Source organism: Sardina pilchardus, chromosome 20 (assembly GCF_963854185.1).
Source record: "Sardina pilchardus chromosome 20, fSarPil1.1, whole genome shotgun sequence".
NCBI lineage: Eukaryota > Metazoa > Chordata > Actinopteri > Clupeiformes > Clupeidae > Sardina > Sardina pilchardus.
Window position 1 is genome coordinate 9,890,897 of NC_085013.1, and position 22,068 is coordinate 9,912,964.

A 22,068-nucleotide genomic window follows, 5' to 3' on the forward strand; every position below is an offset into this window, starting at 1 on the left:
TATCATCACCAAGGCAGTTCCTGAATGAACAAAGTACTGTGCTCTTTTCCAGTTTTGCATCTTATGATGCATACATTCTTGCTGGTCCCCTCCTTTGATAGGGATGACAAGTTAAGACCAGGATCACCAACAGACCAAACAATGAGGTGGAATCAAGTCTGCCTTTGTGCTAATGTGCTAATCCTATTGTCACCACTCCTTCACCTTAAAGGAAGAAGGGGACTCAGGTAGAGAGTGGTGCCATTTGCAACTTGAAAAAAGTTAATTTTGTACTCTGGACATCCGCAGACCAAAGGTGTTCTAGGAAGTATTGGCCACTGTGCTTGTGGGTATGGAAAGCTGTAAAGCGTCCAGGCCACGCACACACACACATGCGCGCGCGCACACACACACACACACACCGTCTCGGCTGCTCATCCCTAGTCTATATTCTTTGGTGCCGTAGCCACACTGCTGCGTTATTCTTAGCTAATCAGCTTACCGTGCTCAGAGATTCAGACTCTTACCCGAGGCTCTGCTTACTTACCAAAGCATTGCACTCTGCATAACTACTGTAGGCTTTCACTCTCCTTCTATCAGTGTGTGTGTGTGACACACACACACACACACACACACGCTCAAACACAAAAAGCCTTCAAGATGGTTACTTACAAGTTCTACTGGTATTAAATTAACATTGCAGTATTTTTTGTTATCTGGCAACAATGCGACCACTTTAGATTTGACTATTTTCATTGGACGGTGTAAACCGTGGTAAAAAAGTGTAGTAGGCTCAAAAGGTAACTAAATGAGAACATGCAAAACTGTGTTTTCTTGCAGTGAGGACTTTGTTGTTTAGCAGCAACATTTTGACTGAAAATGTGTGTTTGTTGGGACAAGTTTGTAATATCTGTCATAACTTACATACACACACTCTTCCTCATACAGTTCATGTAATTGTATATTTGTCTACACTTGCTATTTCCTTAGGCATAAAACTATGTGTGTGTGTGTGTGTGTGTGTGTGTGTGTGTGTGTGTGTGTGTGTGTGTGTGCCCAATAGAAGGAATGTGAGGGCCAGGCCTTTGGCCATGATGTTAATTTGTATGCTATGTTATTGTTGTCAAGGCAACAGCCGTTTGCACCCCCTCCCATACACCCCTTGTGTTGACAAAGCAGAACGACCTCCTTTCTCTCAGACAATTCAAATATGCAAGTGTGTGTGTGTGTGTGTGAGGGAAGGAGGGAGAGCAAGGGAGGAGTGGAAGGAGGTGTGTGTGTGTGTGTAAGAGAGAGACACAGGGTGTGTGTGATGACGAGGTCACTGAAAGGGTCAGAGCACACGCCGTCAATAATCCTCTGCTGTGTGTGTGTGTGTGTGGATTAACCAGATTTAAATTAATTTCTTGTTTCCAAACATTTGTACCTCTTGCTCATTTGGAGATAGGGCAGTTACAATCTTTGTATCTAATAGATTATCTATCTTTTTTTACCTGCTTCACTGGTGACATTGTGCGTATATCGGATTCTCTTGTTTTAGTGTAAAAGTATGTATCCTAACAAAGTCCTCGCATTCAATGCACTTGTAATATTTGTTGGTTTGGTTATAATAACCTGTTGTCTTCATTTCTCCTTTTATTGGTGTGTGGATTTCCATCCACTAGCCACATCCCTTATCCTTTGTTAATTTGTAAGGCTATGCCATGTGCCATTAGTGTGTGTGTGTGTGTGTGTGTGTGTGTGTGTGTGTGTGTGTGTGTGTGTGTGTGTGTGTGTGTGTGTGTGTGTGTGTGTGTGTGTGTGTGTGTGTGTGTGTGTGTGTGTGTGTGTGTGTGTGTGTGTGTGTGTGTGTGTGTGTGTGTGTGTGTGTGTGTGTGTGTGTGTGTGTGTGTGTGTGTGTGTGTGTGTGTGTGTGTGTGTGTGTGTGTGATTAGCTGTGTGATTAGCTGTGTGAGCCGCAAAGTGTGTTTAGGGGGTGTAATCCTCTGTTCTCATCTGCATTAAATAATGATCCACCCAGCAGGGCTTCTCCTGACACACACATATCCCCATACACGCGCACACACACACACACACACACACACAGACAAACAAGCATGCATGCACACACCCTTATGAGTAATATTTATGAAGGCCAGACTATAAATCATGAGAGGAATTTGAATCCAGTTAAACAGTGAACTGTAAATCTCAAGAAAAGTGAAGTCACATGAAATGAAGTGAACTTTTGAAATGAAATGGAAGGAAATGTGTTTAATGTAGTGGATCATGAATTCATCAAATGTAGTAGTCTCTGGAAGGTTTCGGTCAAAGAGATGTGTGTGTGTGTGGGGGGCTAGGATGCATCTGCATTTAGGCCACACTGGGGTTCATATCCAAGTGATGGCCGTAACACACACACACGCACGCACACACACACACACACACACACACACACACACACACACACACACAGAGTCTCTCTCATTCTGATGTATTCTAATCTAAACCCTCGTAACAATGTGCAGCCGCAGGAGAGACAGATGGAAGAGGGGAGAAGATGGGGGAGGTTAGGGGTTGTGGCGGAGTGCTAGCCAGTCTGATGGGGAACAATGGACAACACACACACACGCACACACACACACACACACACACACGTCCGCTGATGCAGATGCCGATGCACTCCAGAAGACTGGGAGCCCATCTGCTCAGCTCAGTCTGACCTTCCAACAATGAGTTTTCACACTGCACTGCATTACAATACACACACACACACACACACACACACACACACACACACACACACCACTTACAAGCCCGTGAAGTCCAATGCATCTTGTCAACACACACATGCCATGAAATTCTTTCACAGGCTCCTGGATTTTGCCATGGATCTCCAGTTGAGCAACTGGTAATTGACAAGGCAAAATATTGGAAAGCTAGCCAGATTAGCCTCTCCAAATGCTCTGCTCAGTACAATACCTCAAGTACTTTAACTTGCTTGGACACATTTCACTCCCATCAAAAACCTTCCGTCCACCACATGGCTGCCTCTTCAGTTGGTAAACGATAGCACACCTCCTCTGGTCCCAATGTTCTGCTGAAGGGCACCACCACGTGTGGATCCATCCCTCCAGAGCTGTGTATTCAGTAAATCATGCCCATAGACCTCAGCAGGCTGTCGCTTGACCCTCTCCCCTTTCATCCTAATGAGTTGGCTGCCCTCTCTCTCTCTCTCTCTCTGGTCAGTTCTCAGCCCCTCCCCCGTTCCACACTTTCTTTTTTTCCACCCACAAAAGGATGAAATCACGGGAGAATGTTGATTGACAGCAGATTAGTGAAAGAAAAGCAATGGGATGCAATATGGTGCTTTGGGGCGATTTACTGCATTATATTCCCTGTGCTATTTTCTGTTGTCCCCTAAAGTTAACGTGCTGAATCTATGTGTGTTATTTTCTTCCATTCTTTTTGTTTGTTTGTTTTTTGCACTTTTTTGAGAAAATTTCCTTTTGTTGTCCCTAACATTCCGGTGGTGATATTGAGGGTGTGACGCATGTGTGAATTTCTATTTGACTTATTTGCTTTGTTCTGGTTCTGTTCTTCTATTCTGATATGAAATTGGATGGGCCGGTGGTATGTGGTTATTTTGCTGTGCACAGCTCTGTGACTGACTGATACATGTGTGTTTCTTGTCTCGCAGCGCTGGAACACTCACGGAAGCAGCCCAGAGGAATATGAGGCTGAGGGTGAGCCTATAATACTTCATATAGAACCTTATATAATTTACCTCTATATACTGTATTACAACAATAACACACTTACTTATTCACTTACTTACTTACTTACTGAGCCTCATCCCACTTAGATCTTATCTCTTGTTTTCTGACCCCTGGCATCAAAATATGTATGTTTGAAAAGCTAGTTGAACTCGTGATTGATGATTCAGAACCTAAACCTAATGGTCTCCACGAACCTGTTCTCAGGTCAGCTTCACCTGTGGAACCCGGATGAGCCTGGCACGCCCCGTGGCTCTATGTGTGTGCCCATCTCCGAGCGGCAGGAGGAGCGCCTGCATGCCGCCTGCACCGAGCTGGGGCTGCCATGGGACCAGCCAGCCACGCAAGAACAGCTGTTCATACTCTGTCAGCACCTGGGCCTGGAGGTGTGTGTCTGTCTGTGTCATGCCCATGTCTGAATGTGTATGTGTGTGTGTGTGTGTGTGTGTGTGTGTGTGTGTGTGTGTGTGTGCGCACATGTATGCACAGGAGTCCATGCCCAAGTGTGTGTGTGTGTGTTTGAGTGCACTACAACTGATGGAGTATATGGGATGAATGAGGCAGAGATTGAGTATAGTGGGATTAGAGGGAAAGTGAGAGTGATTGGGCTAAAGAAAGAACAGGTGACCTAGACACCAGGGATTACCACACATCTGACCACACGGTTATCTTCGGAGCCATTTTCAGTGGGTAGAGTCACACAGGGATACTGTACATTACTGGAAGACTGTTCATTATCTGATGTCCGCAGATTAGTGAAAGAAAAGCAATGGGATGCAATATGGTGCTTTGGGGTGATTTATTCAATAATGAATTAATTCATTAATGAATATTCATAATATGATGTGTCCGACTCAAGCCTGTGAATCTGTCTGTGTGTGTGTCTATGATTCTGTGTGTGTGTGTGTGTGTGTGTGTGTGTAGTTGAATGATGACCTGTTGCAGTGTCTGGATGTGGAGGGAGACATGAACGTGTTGGACTTCATGCGCTACATCATTAGCCAGAGTCAGCCCCCCACCCCCTCGTCCTCCACGCCCTACCGACAGCTGAAACGCCATCACTCTACACAGGTAACACACACACACGCACACGCACACACACACACCTACACACCTATCATCGCGGGACACACAACTGCGAAGCAAAAGTCTTTCACAGGCTCCCTTATGTTGCTGTTTGACAAATTGGAGCCACTGATCTTTTCCATATTAGCAGATTGAACACACACACACACACACACAGAGAGAGGTTTGCTCATGCTCTTAATTGTGTGTGTGTGTGTGTGTGTGTAGCCCTTTGATGAGAGTGGTCGCAGGACGAGTATCGTCACCAGCACCATTGGCCTGCGTCTCTTCTCCACGCTGGATGATGGCACGGGACATACAGCAGCAGAGGAGCTGGTGGATGCCTGGATGGACGAAGGCATTGAAAACAGTCCAGAGATTCTTGAGGTGAAGCCCACATTCACTCACGCACACACACACACACACACACACACACACACACACACACACACGTGCTACATACACATACACACACACGTGCTACATACACATACACACACACGTGCTACATACACATACACACACACGTGCTACATACACATACACACTCTCACTTTGCTTTGTTGAATTTAGAATAAAATAGCACTATGGAGAGGAAACATGTGAAATATGTGTCAGTTATGTACAGGCTTTGCACACAACTGCATGCCTATTTATATCTGCATCCTAGTAAGTATGTGTGTGTGTGTGTGTGTTTGTGTGCTTGCATGCAGGCTCTGGAATTCAGTCTGGATGGGCGGGTGAATCTGAGCGAGCTGACAATGGCTCTGGAGAACGAGCTGATGATGTCGACAAAAAACAGCATCCACAGGGCGGCGCTGGCGAGCTTCAAGGCAGAGATCCGACACCTTGTGTGAGTGTGCACCTGCAAGCACCAACATTAAACTCCGACAGCTTCCAGAGGCTGATTGTAACCACAGCTGTCCGTCTGTCACATATGAGGAATGGTCTGCAGTTTCCAGACTGTTCTTGTATGATTTTTCTTTATCATGTGATTTTGCCATGCACTTAATGGTTACCTTTCCTACTGCAATCTTGATGTCAAGTTGCCCTTTTTGTGTTTTTGTATCTACCATTATTGATTTTCTCATTGCAATAATTGCTGACTTACTGTGTATGTTTGGGTTTTCTTGTTGTTTGTTTGTTTGTTTGTTTGTGTGCATTCGTGTGTTAGTGAGCGTGTGGACCTGGAGCTGCGGGAGAAGCAGAAGATTCGCTCTGATCTGGAGAAGGCTGAGAAGCTCAAGTCCCAGCTGGCCACTGAGGTGGATGAGCACCACTTTGCCATCGAGCGCCACAATGAGCTCAACCTGCGGTGAGCCCCTTGACCTTTGACCTTTCTCATTATGATGATCCAGCTCATGCATGTGCATAACTTGGCCCCATTCAAAATATCACCATTTGGCTTTTGATGGTGTTTAAAATGCAAGAAGGATTAAGCCTCGGATTTAATTTTCAATGTCATTGTGTGTGTATATAGCATTAATCTCCAGATATGCTATTGCTTTCCCGGACTTGATATTTTAAGAAATGCATGTTAAGTTACATTTCCATTTTGTCCGAAAATTCTGACTCCCCTTTCACTGTATTCCACTTGCTTACGGTGTAGTGATTCCCTTCTGTCTTCTGCCTACATCCCATCCACCCCACCCACACACCATTCCCCCATGGCTCTCTCCTCTGCAGTAAGCTGGAGCTGGAGCACAAGGAGAAGCTGGCGGCGCTGCGGTCAGAGCTGACCCGGGAGATGGATCGGCTGCAGCAGCAGGCCAGCCAGCAGCGCGAGGAGCTGGAGGCCGACATGGTCAAGATCCGTGAGGAAGAGGCCTTCCTGCGGGAGCATCTCGCCCTCACAGTCAAAGTATGAGAGCAGCGCCATTACTATAGTAATGTAGTCTGCATATATTTCTTTCTGTTGGTCTTTCTGTGTAGATATTTGACAATCACTTTCTTGGGTTTCATTAGAGCTCATTCTTCCCAATAGCTGGTAGAATTGGGCTTCTCTAATAGAAAGTAACTTGTACCTCCTGTAGGAAAATGGCCGCCTGGAAGCGGAGCTGCTGGACAGCACAGAGAGGCTTGTGGAGGCTGAGAACCAGGTCAGCAAGCTGCAGAAGAACATGGACAACGTCCTCAAAGAAAAGGTGACAAGTTTCTCTTTTTTTCTGTGATTGTTCTGGTGGTATTTAGGATGGATTGCTACTGTGCATATAGACGTATTTTGTTCCTCCTTGGCCTTTACTTCATAATTTTACTTTGCAGTTTGGAGACCTTGACCCAGGAAGTGCAGAGTTCTTCCTGCAGGAGGATCGTCTGCGACAGCTTCGCGGCAACTATGAGCTCCAGTGCAGAGTAAGTCTTTACTCAAACACCCCCGCACACACACACACACACACTATTATGTCTCACACTTTTTTTCCCCTCTCTCCTCTTTATGCCTGTCTGTCACATGGCTTGTGTGTTTCACAATTTGTCACTTACACTGGGTCTTAGATTATACCTCTGATGCATGTGTTCATGTCTCAAGCGGCTCTATTTTTATGAGGTGTTATAATATGCTCTGTTGTGTTGTGTAGGAGCTGCAGGATCGTATCGATGAGCTGCAGGCCCAGCTGGAGGAGTTTCAGGTGGTTGGCCGCGCGCCCGCACCCTCCTCACTGCTCTCTCTGTCTGATGAGCTCGAGGACAAGAGCCCGGGCATGGACTCGGACCAGGGTAACGGCTCTTGTATGTTACCATATTGGGTCATTGTGTGTTCACTTGTGTGGTTGTTAGTGGCCTTAACTGAGTTTGTTAATGTGTGGTTGTGGGTGTATAGGTCTGGGTCCAGAGGAGAGTCAGCCCTTTAACATGTCTCTAGAGACAGAAATGATCCTGGAGCGGCTGAAGGAGCAGCACTTTAGGGAGATGGCGTCCGTCAAAGAGCAGGTGAGATACACACTCACACCTCTATAAACTCATAAGGAAATTAGTAACAAGATTCTGTGTGCCGCCTATAGAGCAGTGTTGTGTTGGATTGCTGAAAAGTAATTTTTACCTTCAACCACGGTAGAGGGCAAAGTATACTGTAATGGACTCCTACTCAGACCTATTGTGTGTATGTATTGTATCACAGGTGAGCGAGTACCAGCAGCGTCTGGAGGAGCAGCAGGCGGTGCAGGATGAGCTGAGGAGCACACTCTCCTCTCAGCACCAGGAGGAGGTGCAGGCCCTCAGGGACGAGGTGGCGCTGGTTCTCTCTCGGGCACACAAGCTCCAGAATCAACTGGACCAGGTACGCTAACCCCCATAGCTCCTCAGCTATAACATAATTAAGCAATATAGCACGAGTGGGAGTGGGTTGTTGCTGGATATTCCCACGGGTGTTGTTCGGCCGTAGCCAGGAGGCCGGAGGCCGAGTGGTGCAGGCAACAACTCCCGTGGGAATATCCAGCAACAATCCACGACCACGAGTGCTACATTGCTTTTATACAACAATTCTACCACTTGTTTTTTGCGCTAATTCCCATTATAGTGCAAACGTATAAATCGCTAAAACTGTCTTGGTTGTAGAACTGCTTCTTTCTCCATAGAACCCAATTGTTGTATAATTATAGTTATAACATAATTTGTATAGCAGATCCTGTATGCAATGGTTAATCGCTACTATTTCATCTTATTGTCTTTACCTCAGGTGGAGGAGGAGCGAATGAGTTTGGAGGAGAACCAGGTTGAGGAGCGAGAGGCTCTGGAGAGGCGACACCAGGAGAGGATGTCCTCCCTTCAGCAGGAGCTTGAGGAATCACTAGCTCAGGCCGGTGAGCTGCAAGAGCAGCTGAAAACTGTGGAGGCGCGTCACACAGATGCTATGGAGAAGTTGGAGAAAGAACATGATGAGAAGATCCACCAACTGGAGCAGCAACAAGAGGAGGCATTTGAGACCAGAATAGAGGAGGAGAGGCAGAGGCTTAAGGTAGAGAGGGAGGAGGAGGAGAAGAGGATATTGGACAAGTGGGAACAGGAAAGGGAGCAGCTTCAGAGGAGCCACGAGGAGGTGCTCGTTGCTCGGCTTGAAGAAGCAAAGACTGCATTTGAAGAGGAGAGTAAGGACCTCCAGAGGAGGCTTACAGAGGAATGGGAGCAGGAGAAAGGCCAGTTAGAAGGGCAGCATAAGGAGTTGATTGAGGCCCTGCTGGTGGAGGAGGGAATGAGGCTCCTCAAAGAGCAAGAGCAGAAGGAGGCCAAGCTCAGGGAGCAGTGGGAGGAAGAGCGAGCTCTTTTGGAGAACCAGCATGAGGCCTCCCTTCAGGACTCTCTGGCAAAGGAAAGGGAGCGACTCCGGGAGGCTGAGGAGGAGATAGAGAGGAGGTTGTCGGATGAGTTTGAGAAGGAGAGAGCCCAACTTGAGGAGCAGCATAAATGTGAGCTACAGGAGAGGTTGGAGGAAGAGAGGGTCAAACACCGGCAAGAGAAGGAGGAGATGGAACGGAGATGGCAGGACAGTCTGGAAGAGGAGAAGGCCCGTTTGGAGGAGAATCACCGAGAGGCGATTCAGGAGCTTAGCTCCAAACATAGCGAGGAGCGGGAAAGACTCAGCAGCCTGCTGGACAAACTCAGGGATGACATCGCACTGGAAAGGTAAGGGTTTAACTTTGTGGGCTGGGAGGGCAAGGGTCAAAACTTGGCTAATAATTTCACATTGACTTATAGCATTTCACTTTTTTCTATTCTACTCTTCAAAATTCACTACATGTTTAACTACATAGACTTTCTGAACAGTTGTTAAAAGTTGTTTCTGAACATTGGGGTGGTGTATGCATACACACTAGGTAAGTGAAAGGGGAGCTGTGGGTTGTTAATTTTCCTTGATTGACCATATGCAGGAGGGAACTGGAGAGCCACTTCTCCCAAAGAATCAAAGAGGTTGAGGCTCGATTCTCAGGTGATCAGGAGGCTGTGTCAGAACGCTTCCAGGCAGACGTTCATAACCTCGAGCAGCACTACCAGAGCGAACTTCAGGCACTCTCTAAGCGCCACACAGAAGAAAGGACCAATTGGGAGGCAGAAATAGAAGCTGCAAACCAAGAGACAGAAAATCAGCTGAAGGTCCTGAAAGAAACCTTACAACTGGAAAAGGAGACTTTCACCCAAGAGCTATCCAAAGAGCGTGCAGATCTTGAGCAACATCACAAAGAAGAAATGGAGGCCCTAAGGCTAAAGAACCAGGAGCTCCAAAATGAGCTTGAGAGCTTTATTAGTGCAGCCCAGACCAAAGAGATCGAGCTCAGCCGGCAGCTGAACGATCTCCACGACCGACTGCAGGAGAATCTTGACACCAAAGATGAGCTACTGGCCCAATCAGAGAGAAAGGCCTTGGAGGTGGAGCTGCTTCTCCGACAGGCGGCTAATGACTTTGAACAGGAGCGCACTGATATGCAGACCAGTCTGTCCGACCTGGAATCACGACATGTCGAGGTGCTTAACCTAGCAGAGACACAGCTTGAAGAGAGGAAGCATCTCCTGGAGGAAAGGGATCGGCTGAAGGCTAAAGTCCAGGAGGTGGAACAGTTGCTCAGGCAGGCAGCAGAGGACTTTGAGAATGAGAGACTGGAGATGCAGTGCACCCTGATGGAGCTGGAGGAAAAACTGAAGGAGGCCCAAGCAGCTGCCTCCTCAATGAGTCCAAATGTAGAGGAAAGGACAACTCCTGAATCATTTGAGATCTGCGATGAGAAGACTGATGTTGTTGCAGATATGTGTGAAGGTGAAGAAATCATCATTCTCTCCAATGATTTTGAAGTACCAGAAGGTATGAATGATGACACTGAAAATGAGGCATCTTGTGATCTCCCTGTGTTTGCTGTACCAATTCCAGAAGAGACCGATGAGGAATTGGCCAGGGAAAACTGTGATGCCAATATGCAAATCACAGTGAGTGAAGCTGCACATGATGAGGAAGGAGGTACTGATGAGACAGAGACTGATGGCAATGATGCTAATGCCATTGTTCAAGAAGACCCCACAAAAGAGGGGGATTTGAGTGCCAACACTGATGAGAAGGATGTCGTAGATGTTGTGAATGACGATGCTGAAGTAATCTCAAGTACTGATGAGGGCCTTACTGAAACTACAGGTGTTGCAGAGGGTCACCAAGAAGGTGCAGAGGAGGAAAACCTGATTGATGCAGATGAAGGAGCAGACATTCATCCTGAAGAACCCGATGATGGGAAAGATGTTGAGATTGCAACAGTCGCAGACTCACAGGAGACCGAGGATGCAGAGTTCACAGTTGTCACTGAGAAGAATGAGATCATAGATACAGATCTTAATGCTGAGGATGACCAGGTAGATCTCTCAGAAAATGTCACAAATGTAGAAACAAAGGAGAATGTAGAGGAAGCTGAAACTGTAGATGGAGATGTGTTTGAAGTTGTTGAGGCCGAAGTAGAGGATGAAGAAGTTGCCGAGACTGGAGCAGAGATTGTGCAAACTGATGCAGCTGAGCCAGAGGGTGAGCAAGTGGAGGTTTCAGAAGATAAGGAAGTTGACGTCGTAGAGGCACTAGAGGTGGATGTTGTAGATGTGAGTGTTGAAATTGTAGAGGCAGAAGTCACAGTGGCCTCAGACACAGATGTTGCACACATAGAAGAAGTTGACACTAATGTTGGCACAAGGGCAGATGAGGGGATGGAAACAGGGGATGTTGAGGACACAGGGGCACACAATGAAGATACAGGAGTTGATATGTCAGACATGGGGGCAGACATTGCAGATTTTGGGGACACAGGCACAGTTGCAGATGTGGGCGAGACCAGGGACGTTGTTGAGAACATGGGGCAGGTTGCAGATACTGTGGCAGAAGTTACAGACACTGGAGCAGAAGTTGAGGATCTGTCAGTTGAAGTTGCAGAGATCACCAACACAGAAGGAATAGTTATAAAAGTCACAGAGGAGAACCAGGAAGGTGGTGCTGATCTGGATGCTGCAGGAGACATTGAGCATACTGCTGAGGACATGAAGATAATTGAACAGGCCAGTGTTGTTCTCCTGCTGGAGAGGATGAAGGAGCTGGAAAGAGAGGCTGAGTTGGTGGCTAAGCTTCAAGAGGACTGTGCTTTGGCAGTGAAGGAGCGTGATGCTTGTGTACAGGAAATTCTAGAGCTGCAGGATAGAGTAGGCCAGTTTCAGGATCAGACACGTGTTCTTGCCCACCTACAGGCTCAGTATAAGGCTGCTACTGAAGACAATCAGTCATTACAGCAACAAGTCTCCCAGCTCCAGCAGCGAACCAATGAGCTTGAGGTAATCTTGACGGTAAACAGTGACAGTCTCATCACTGGACAGGAGGCTCTGGTCGAGAACTGTGACCTGAAGTCTGAAATCTCTACCATGATTGAGCAAACCAAGGACCTTGAAATCAAAGCACTGGAACTCACCGACTTACAGATTCGGTACGAGGAGTGCATCTGCGAGAACGTACGGCTGGCAGACCACAACGAAAAGCTGGAAAAGAGGGTTGTGAGCTTGGAGAGTAAGATGCATATCATTCAAGAGTTCCATGACCAGCACTCTGCGCTCCTGGACGAAATTGGACGCATGCGAGAGGAGAACGCCAAGCTGAGCGCCGTTGTCCAAGAACTGGAGAAGCAAGATGACGAGGATGTGAATGATTTGCTCCAGGCCATGCAGCAGGAATCCTCAGATTCTTCCGGAGACACATCAGACTCTGACACCTTCCTGGATTTGAACTCTCAGATGGAGGCCAAAATCCAGGCGGTGACTGACCTAGAGGAGTGCTGCTCTGAGTTCGAGAAGCAGAATTCCAAGTTGCGCAGGGCACTCACCGAGCTTCAGGAGAAGTCTTTCAGCATACGCGATCGGATGCAAGCCCATAGGTAATGTAACAGAAGTGGTCCTCTAGCTGTGTCGTAACCCATTTGGATGCACCTCCCGTAATTGTTTGTTCAAGCCTCCCCTTTCCACTTGTGCTGCACCTTTTGTCCAAGGCTAAGTATTGTGGTTTCACTCCTCACGTTTGGCGGATCTCCAACCCTGCTTGTAGAAATAGCAACCACAGCTTTTGCCTCACCAGAAAGTCCAGTTTATTCTCAACCCCAAAAATACTCCAGTGTACCTAACACCTCAACTTCCTTTTTCACACTTCCTTACTCTCCTGCTCCAATTCCTGTTACTTGTGTATGTTTTGTGTACCCTTCAAAAAGACTACCTGCCTTTTCATTGTTCCTCTAGAGTAAACATGAATGTTGTGTTATTGGATGCATGTTCTATGTAATAACCAAGGTCTTTACTCAGTCTTTTATTATGGCTACAAAGACCTGATTGTAAAATACAGTATCATCAAGGTGTGTATTTTTTGCTGTTGCCTCCAGAAGCGAAGCAGGACGCCTAGCGGAGGAGAATCTTGTGTTGAGGCATAAAATCTCTGCCATAAAGGAAGAAGATGTCCGAGAAAGTCAAGAGGACATGCTGTAAGACCTGTTGCCTATTTGTACTTTTAAACCCAGTAATATATTTAACATTTTTGCCAACAACAGTAGCTTCTAGTCTTTATGTCCCCTCTCTCATATATCCGCCCCTCCTCTGTCCACAGCATTAAACTGGAGCTTTTTAGGAAAGAAAAGGTTGCTGCTCAGAAGATGGCCGAGTCATTCAAGAAACAGGTAGAATATCTCAAACCAGATTGCATATACTACAGTAATATACATTTAAGATGATTAATACTTCATCGCATAGTGACACAGAGATCTGTCTTACAACTCTATTTTTATTTATATTTCTATTTGTACAATTATTTGCATGGTCTCTTGATGGGAATAAATGTGTGCTAATAATACATTTATTTGTGCCATGACTTGTTCAGATCTCTGAGTTGCGAGTGCGCGGGCTGCAGCTGGAGGAGGAGAACGGGCTGCTGTCGCAGAAAAACGACCAGAACGCCGCAGACGTCCAGGAGCTGAGCGTGCAGCTGGGAGATCTGATCCGGCACAGCGAGAGGAGGGAGGCCGGACACCAGCGCGGCGCACTCTCAGCCAGGGAGAGGGAGGAGGTAGGGTTGCTTCCATTACCCACACTGCCATCAAAAAGAATGATAACACTGTTATTGAAAATATAATGTATTTGAAGATCTGTTAGAAGCTAGGTTTAACTATCGACTGTGTTATGGGATTGGTCACAAAAAGTACTCACAGCAGGGCAGTGTGTCAACATACTGTATTCAGTTGGTTGACAATTTTGTAATGATCACTATTGTCCAAACAGGTTGTGACTGAGGGCACCAACATTTTCCTGTCCTGAAAGGCTAAAAAGACTTAATATAAAGAGTAAACGTGCTCTCATCTAAGACATTGATTGTTGTATTCTATTGGTCAGATGGAAGCATGCGTGACCGCCCTGGAATCGGAGCTAACCAAAGCCCAGGAGGAGAGTGCTATCCTACAGCATGAGAAGGCCCTGCTCTCACGACAGCTCTCCTCTCTGCATGGACAGGTCAGTGGGATAGTTCTTACCTGGGGATATGGTAAGGTGAATGATCGCTACCTGTTCTGTAGATAACTTCAGTGTCACTGCTTCTATCTCTTGGTTAAGGTCAAAATGCAAAAATATTTTTTAAGATTAGAAAATGTTACCAGACACTGAATAACTGGAAACAAGAGATCGTTAAATTAAGTCCGTGTACCTGTATTGCCCTGTGCTCCGCAGCTGAAGGAGGGAGGTGATCTGGCCAGTGCTTTGTCCAGAGCCCAGAGACTACAGGAAGAGAAGGAGCTTCTTAAAGAGGAGCTGGCTTGCTGTGTAGAAAAGGTACATACTGTATATCCTTCCATAGTCACATACATATACCCACATATCCTTATCCTATCTATGTCCTTAGCTGCTGAAATTGCGTTAAATTAAACAAACATCCTATCTAATAGATATTATATTACATATTATGTACATATTATGTCCTTACGTATATTTCCTCTATTTAGTCACATTACTTTACTAGGATAATTTATAATTGCGGACAAGAATATGCTAATGTATCTTCCCGAACAAGAGGGGCAGACTTATGTTCTTGAGGGCCTGCTAATGAATGTTGGCTATAAGGTTTTAATAAGTTAAACCTCAGTTTCCTGCTTCTTGTTGTTCAGTTTTGTTGTACGTCTCTGTTCTGATTGTTTTCTGGTTGACTGTGGTGGTCATGGCATCACTCCTCTGTCTCCTCAGGTGGCTAAGCTGGGGGCTCTGGAAGGCCAACTCGCCCATCTGCTGCAGGAGAGGCAGGCCGCTGAGAAGCAGGTGCACAGTCTGCGCAGCCAGCTGTCCAAAACGCAGGAGAAGGTATGCTCACACTTATCTTGTCATTCTCTAACTCACTCATTCACACATTCACACACAACTCATGCACACAATGCTAGTCCAGCAAGTAACTGCAGAACACTCAGTCGCTAAGTTGACCACTCAGTCAACCTTATTACACTCAAGAGTTACATTGGTGGCACACAAACACATCTATTGATGACTCCTCGTAGTATTGAACACTCAGCCACATTCATGGAAGTGTCTGTATCTCTGTCTGTCTGTCCTTTTACTCACAATGGCCCTCACACAAATTGAACTTACAACATAAAACAGTTGTACAATAGGCTCACAGATTTATCAATGAATGGAGTGGAGGCTTTGATCAAACTCACGTCAGGTTTCAACTATGGGCTAAATGGACTTCTGGTGCAGCTTTGTAAATTTGGTGGAGAATTGCTGTTTAGGCCTTAGAATATGCAACCTCATACTAATTATTGAAAGAATGTCATGGTGAATATATGGCTACCAGTTTTGATAATATATGGCAAAATATTTTCTTCCAGAATCAGGCACTGGAGAGCACCCTTCAGATGGTAAACCTGCAGACCAGTCGCCTCAAATCGGACCTCAGAGTCACACAACAGGAACGAGACTCCCTCAAACAGGAAGTGATGTCACTGCACCAGAAACTGCAGAATGCCAATGACAAGGTCAACATCAAGATGCCATTTTTTTCATTTGCCACATCAGATAGTACTAGACATTTTCCTAGCCAATGTCATTGTAGGCTGGTTCTAATCAGTATGCCAAACAAAAGTTGCATAAATACACAATTGTACAGTTCATATACTGTGGTTTGTTTGTTTATCAATCAGTTCCACCTTTTTGGTGCCTTCTTTCAGTAACATCCAGCTTTTGGTTGGGATGCTCTTGCACTGGCAGATGTCTTTCAGTTAGCACATTTTTTGTTGTTATGTATAATGTGGTGTTAATGAGCGGTGTGGGACCCTTGTCCCCTGTACCTGTGCAGGTCCAGCTGCTGGAGGTGAGCCTGCAGGCCAGTGGCTTCCCGGCCCCCCAGAGGCAGCTGCTGAGCGGGGAGCTGAGACGCCTGCTGGAGCACGACCAGCAGCTCCTGCAGCAGGAGAACGAGAGGCTGCTGCGCGAGGTACAGCACACCAAGGGGGAGCTGCAGAACACGCGTGAAAAGGTACACACTCACACTCACACTCACACTCACACTCACACTCACACTCACACTCACACTCACACTCACACTCACACTCACACTCACACTCACACTCACACTCACACACTCACAGGAGATATTAAATGGAGCTGCTCAAAATTGAAACGATACTAATTTTGTGTGTTTGTGTGCGTGCAGACCCGTCAGCTCGAGTCAACTGTGTTGGGTCTGAAGCAGCGGCAGCAGCAGAGTCAGGCGGGGCTGTTTAAGGTGGTGGAGCAGGAGAAGGCTTCCCTCAAACGGGAGCTGGACGCCCTGCGCAACGAGCTGCTCTCAGCCCAGAACAAGGTGGGTTCCCATCATGCACCACGGCAGCCCAGTACGCTAAACGCGTGTGATGATGGCAGTGTAGTAATTCCTACTGGACTGGACGGAGAGGACGGTGCATTAGTACAAAGAAGTTTAAGGACATAAACTCTTATTGCTGTACCTGCACTGTTTAAGAAAAAGCTTGTTACTATGTACAAATCGAGTGCTTCATTTTGTGTGTGTGTGTGTGTGTGTGTGTGTGTGTGTGTGTGTCTGTCTGTTTGTATGTGTAGGTTTGTGAGCACAGTGAAGAACAGCTGCAACTGGAGACTCTTAGGCAGGAGAATTCAGCACTAAAAAACAGGCAGACCCATCTGGAGGCCCAACTACTCGAGGTAACAGAGAGAGACATGCATGCTTACTTTTGAATTGTTTCTGTGACTCATTTCCTGGTTTACCTGGAGGCGCACACACACACACACAAACACTTACTTTACGCTTTCCTCAGCTCTCTTTCACACACAGACACACACACACACACACACACACACACACACACACACACACACACACTCTTTATGTATCCCTAACCTATCCTCTAACGGTTTATGCCACGTGTATCCTGGCTCATCTGGCAGGCCCTGCAGGTTCAGCTGGGAGGGATGCTTCCGCAGTCTCCGGTCAGGTTGCCTGGGGAACGCAGAGGTCAGCACCGCGGCGATGATCACGGCCCTGATTTCAATATCCAGGTAAGAAAGGCATTTTTAAACACTGCACAGCAGAACTGATGTTGGTTTCTCTGGATCTCTCTGGATCTCTCTTCAAATCAAGTTTTCTTCATCTCAAATGATTGTGAAGACATTCATTCTCATGTGTGCCAATCAAGCACTCATGAGTCATGAGTGGTGTTCTGTCCTCCTTGCAAAAGGGTGCTGGGTAGTTGAGATTGCGCACCTTGTCCTGTAAAGGTGGACAAATAAAGTGTGTGTGTGTGTGTGTGTGCGTGTGTTCGAGTCGTCACCTCTTCCTCCTCCAGTAGGAACCTTAGTTTCCATGTGGTGTCCTCATAAACTGAGGGATGTGTGTGTTTCCGTCCTTCCTTGGTGTGCTCTTCGTGTTTGTTCCTCACAATCGCACCTTCCACCTGCCTTTCATTTTTCATGTCTGCATTGATGGGTGAGGGTCTTCTTATAGATGGTTTTTGAAAGTGATGTTCCCCCTAGCCAATCAGCAGAAATAGATGATGGTATCAGTCATGTTTCCTCCGTTGTGATTTCTGATTAATGGGAAATGGTCAAAGCCTCTGCGGAGCGCAGAGTTCTGTATGTTTACTGTTGTGTTCACACATGCTGCCCTTTTACACCAAACCATCCTCAATCCTCAACAAAAATGATGCAATATGCAGTAACATAACCTGCATTCTGGTCTGTTGGACAATAAAAGTGGTGAATGGCATGTGTCCATTCTCATGCATACCACATCCACTCATATTTTGAAGTGGATGTCCAAAGGTGTCAAAGGGCCGTCAGTGTTGAATGAGCTTTCTGTTAATTAGAGGGTAGAGAGGGATGTTATCATTCCTACCCATAATTCTGTCCATGTTTCACTATGGTATTCTCCAGATGGGTGTGCTAAAATGCATCTGGCTACCTGAGAAATATGCAGGGTTTGGCTGGATAAAAGGGCTGCAATTAGCTGGTTGTTGGTGTGTGTTTTGGTTGTGGGTGTCTGCTTTGGATGTTTTTGTTTTGTTTAGTTTGGTTTTGTCTATTTGTTTGTTTGTCTTTCTGTCTATCTCTGTTACAACAGTGTATGTGCTGTTGTCTATGTGTGTACTGTATGTTAGCGTATGCATTGTGAAAGTGCATGGCAGTGTCTGGCTGGCTTGCTTGCTTGCTTGCTTGACTGACTGACTGGCTACGTCTGTACATGTTGCTTAGTATGCGAGTTATGGCTCTGGGCTGAGTGTGTGTATGTGCTTTTAGGGTGCAGTGATGGCCGAGCCTCGCGGAGCTCACAGTGACGGCTACAGGAGGAGTGGAGGACTGTGACATAACTTCCTTCAGACTGGCTCCCCAAGCAACACAACCACACACACACGTGCACACACACACACACATACATACACACACACACACACACACTTGTCCCGTGAAGACGATTCCCTCCTCTCCTGGTGGACAATTATTTAAGTTTTAAGAGGATGAGAAGGGAGAGCATTACCATGTAATGACGCCGTGTTACCACTAGGCGGAGAGTAAACCACCCTCTGCTGCTTCCTTGATTGTTTTAACGAAATTAAAACTACAGTATGCACAACATTTGCTGCCTTAACATCATGGTTATAAACAGCTTTTAAAGCATTTTAAAAAGTTTCTCCTGAGGGGAAAGTGTGCAGTTTTGTTTTAATGAATGTACAAATCATTGAATTCTTGTTGTCAGTAACAATCCTATATCATAGGAGCTGTGTTTCTTTTTTCTTTTATCTGTGCGTGAGTTTCTAATAATGGACTTTTTCATATTTGAGGTGAGGCAGGGTATGCTTGTTGATTGTACTCAAAAGTGAATGTAGCACACTTTTTTTGTTTTCAAAAAGAAACAAATTACCAGTGAATGAGATTGTAGCATCCCAGATACTCGTACAGTTGTTCTAGCACTGGTTTACTCACCAAGTTTGAATTGCTGAGCACCCCCTACAATCCTGTAGTTTTACATATTTTATGTTTGTAGTTAAAAATTGCATCTCCAGTTAGTTTGTACACAACTCGACATACTAGCACTACCACAAGTGATGTCTATAGCGTTGCAATTTTATTTCACACTGAAACTGGAAACCTTGACTTGATAAACAGCATTATGTTTCTGTAGATTCTTCATAACACACTTAGTTAAGCATTAGGTTAAACATACAGGCTATTTTAGTTGGAAAGGTGCAGCCTCCTTCACTGTGAACCAACCTCATTCCAAATACAGTGCTCATCTACAGTATGTTAAGTGTTCTTTTTTCGTAGTATGTCTTTGTGGTTTTATTTATTTGAAATGTTTGATCATAAATTCACTTATTACTTTAATTTATTCATTTAAAGTTTATGTGTAGAGTCTCTTTTAACTGTAACTTTGTAGAAGTTTATTTTTTATAACTATTTATTTTGGTTTGATTTTTATGTTATTTATAGAATCTGTGCTGTGTGTTTTGTTTACCCATGACCATCAAGACCAAATAAAGTGTGTTATCCAATATTTGTGCGCTTAATTTGTACAAGGCATTGGCTTTATACAAGGTGTGTGTGAGCAAGAGAGAGTGAGAGAGAGACTGTGTTTTTCAAACTTAACTAGACTGGTTGTAAAGGATGCTCCAGGTCATGAATGATCACTGCTCTGGTGTAACCTGCATTGTGTTGACGAGCACAGTCCCATACCTTGAACATGTGACCTTGGTCATTGGAGACTGGCATGCTATCAAAACTCATGAGTAATTATGGGTGCCTCTCATTTGGTGTTTTATACACCCTCCCATCCTTCCTCGACCCTCGTCCTCACTGATCTAGATAAAGAATGACGGGGCGGCAACAATGGGATAGTCTATCCAGTGTTAGTTATAGATCAGTGGGAACGCCTCTCAAGTACTGAGCATCGAGGAGAGTGTTTGAGAGCCACCCATTGTCTGTCGCTAGTGTGTCTCTTATGGTGTCTGGGAGTGAGATTTATTCACTACCCACTGTCTAGTGTCTACCAATTCAGTTAGAAAGTTACACCACAACAAACTGTGATCACCATTACTACTGTACATTGTTTTTTTAGGGGTTTGGAACCAACAAATCCAGAATGGTTTTATTCATCGCTTTTCTGTAAGAGTTGGTATTACAGTTCCACTTCACAAGCAAATTTAAAAATGTAATTTTGATAACTGGTTGAGGAGAGGAGACTGATCTTGGGGTGGTGGGGGGGGGGTCATATGTGTCAATCAAAATATTGATACTTTCTGTGTTTGTGTCAAAAGCCTGTCTGGAGACTATTGAAGATTGATTCTATCGGTTTGTGTGTATGCGGCAGGACGAGCGAGAGCTGAAGCTGATGAAGATGGAGGGAAGGATGCGGGACGTGGAGCTGGCGCTTAGGAACGTCAAGATGCTACTGCAGGACAAGGTTTCTCAGCTCAAAGAGCAGGTAGCAACATACGCACACACACACACACACACACACACACACACAGAAACGTATCTAAAAATGCCTTTGTGTATTACTATTCAAATGCTGCCATGTAAAACATGATATCCCCTGATTACTTCTGTCACCATTGTTTCTCTGTCTTTGTGTGTGTGTGTGTGTGTGTGTGCGTGTCTTTCTATGCAGTTGCATAAGAACAGCAAGGCTGACGGCATGATTAAGGACCTGTATGTAGAGAACGGCCAGCTTCTGCAGGCCCTGCAGCGGAGCGAGCAGCGGCACAAGACGGCCGAGAAGAAGAACTTCCTGCTGGAGGAGAAGATCTCCAGTCTCAACAAGATTGTCCGCGAACTTGGCCCCTCCCCCCTCTCGCCCACCCCCTACCCATTCACGCGCTCCTGACCAATCCAGCACGAAGGCTCTTGCCAAACGCGCATCTAAAGGGAAGGTTTGATTTGATTGGTTGAGATGAAGGATTTGACACACCAGCTCATTTGAGGAATATCAAGACGACTACTTTATTTGTGTATTTTTGTAGTTAAGGGAAATGGCGTACTTTGGCAGGATTTTGTATGGGGCATCCTCATGCTTTGAATGTACTGGACAGCACTTCAAGATATACAAATTAGAGTTTAAAGTCAACTACACCAAAGTCCTGGAAAGTGCTTGAATTTCCCATCAACTGGTGATATTGTAGTACAGTGGATGTTGTCAATGTCTATCTGTTTTTTTTCTGTTGTTGCTTTTTTATACAGCCTAGTCCTGTCACACAGAACATACTGCCATGCCTTTACGGCATCCGGGATATGTTGTCAGTGTCAGTAAGGTTATGAAAGGAAAGAGCATAAATAAGTCTCTGTATGTAGCAGTGCATGTGGTGTTCAAATCAATTCAATTGGTTATGGTTAACTGGCTGTAATTTCAAGAGAGCATGGAAACACTACTGTACATGCATGTTTTAAATGTTATGGATCCTAAAAAAACTCCTCAGAATACAGGTGCATCTCAAATTATTTGAGTATACTGGAAGCCCCAGACAGAGACATTAAAGGCTCAGGAGCTAATTAGAGCTGTCTGTATTATAGATTCTTTATTTTAATATTTTGAGATACTGTTTTTTTTTTTATTATTTCCATGAGCTGTAAACTAATCAAGATTCGAATAATCAAAATGAAAACAAAAATATGAAATATTTAACTTAAGGCTATGTGTAATGGATCTAGATTATGAAAGTGTTACTTTTTAAAAATAAATTACTGGGGAAAAAATATAATATTATTGAAATATACTAAAAAATATACTATTCCATGATATTCTAAT

General features: G+C 45.3%; 1 protein-coding gene across 3 annotated transcripts in view; it reads left to right on the forward strand.

Annotated features, from left to right (window-relative positions):
• nin (ninein (GSK3B interacting protein)) overlaps nucleotides 1–21,735 on the forward strand; it is a 32,987-nt gene extending 11,252 nt beyond the window's left edge. The window contains exons 5-30 of one of the 3 annotated variants that reach the window (XM_062523523.1): nucleotides 3,659–3,704; nucleotides 3,942–4,120; nucleotides 4,659–4,805; nucleotides 5,028–5,186; nucleotides 5,513–5,652; nucleotides 5,974–6,114; nucleotides 6,486–6,660; nucleotides 6,833–6,943; nucleotides 7,062–7,151; nucleotides 7,376–7,526; nucleotides 7,618–7,727; nucleotides 7,915–8,073; nucleotides 8,473–9,416; nucleotides 13,169–13,267; nucleotides 13,390–13,459; nucleotides 13,660–13,845; nucleotides 14,169–14,285; nucleotides 14,499–14,600; nucleotides 15,009–15,122; nucleotides 15,647–15,793; nucleotides 16,114–16,293; nucleotides 16,471–16,620; nucleotides 16,875–16,976; nucleotides 17,220–17,330; nucleotides 20,635–20,748; nucleotides 20,935–21,735. In XM_062523523.1, coding sequence (XP_062379507.1) covers nucleotides 3,659–3,704; nucleotides 3,942–4,120; nucleotides 4,659–4,805; nucleotides 5,028–5,186; nucleotides 5,513–5,652; nucleotides 5,974–6,114; nucleotides 6,486–6,660; nucleotides 6,833–6,943; nucleotides 7,062–7,151; nucleotides 7,376–7,526; nucleotides 7,618–7,727; nucleotides 7,915–8,073; nucleotides 8,473–9,416; nucleotides 13,169–13,267; nucleotides 13,390–13,459; nucleotides 13,660–13,845; nucleotides 14,169–14,285; nucleotides 14,499–14,600; nucleotides 15,009–15,122; nucleotides 15,647–15,793; nucleotides 16,114–16,293; nucleotides 16,471–16,620; nucleotides 16,875–16,976; nucleotides 17,220–17,330; nucleotides 20,635–20,748; nucleotides 20,935–21,150 — 4,260 coding nt within the window. In that variant the 3' untranslated portion in view covers nucleotides 21,151–21,735. Of the gene's footprint in view, nucleotides 1–3,658; nucleotides 3,705–3,941; nucleotides 4,121–4,658; nucleotides 4,806–5,027; nucleotides 5,187–5,512; nucleotides 5,653–5,973; nucleotides 6,115–6,485; nucleotides 6,661–6,832; nucleotides 6,944–7,061; nucleotides 7,152–7,375; nucleotides 7,527–7,617; nucleotides 7,728–7,914; nucleotides 8,074–8,472; nucleotides 9,417–13,168; nucleotides 13,268–13,389; nucleotides 13,460–13,659; nucleotides 13,846–14,168; nucleotides 14,286–14,498; nucleotides 14,601–15,008; nucleotides 15,123–15,646; nucleotides 15,794–16,113; nucleotides 16,294–16,470; nucleotides 16,621–16,874; nucleotides 16,977–17,219; nucleotides 17,331–18,566; nucleotides 19,810–20,634; nucleotides 20,749–20,934 lie in introns of those variants that run through there. The other 2 variants (XM_062523524.1, XM_062523525.1) reach the window with 2 other exon arrangements.
• Nucleotides 21,736–22,068: the final 333 nt, after the last annotated feature.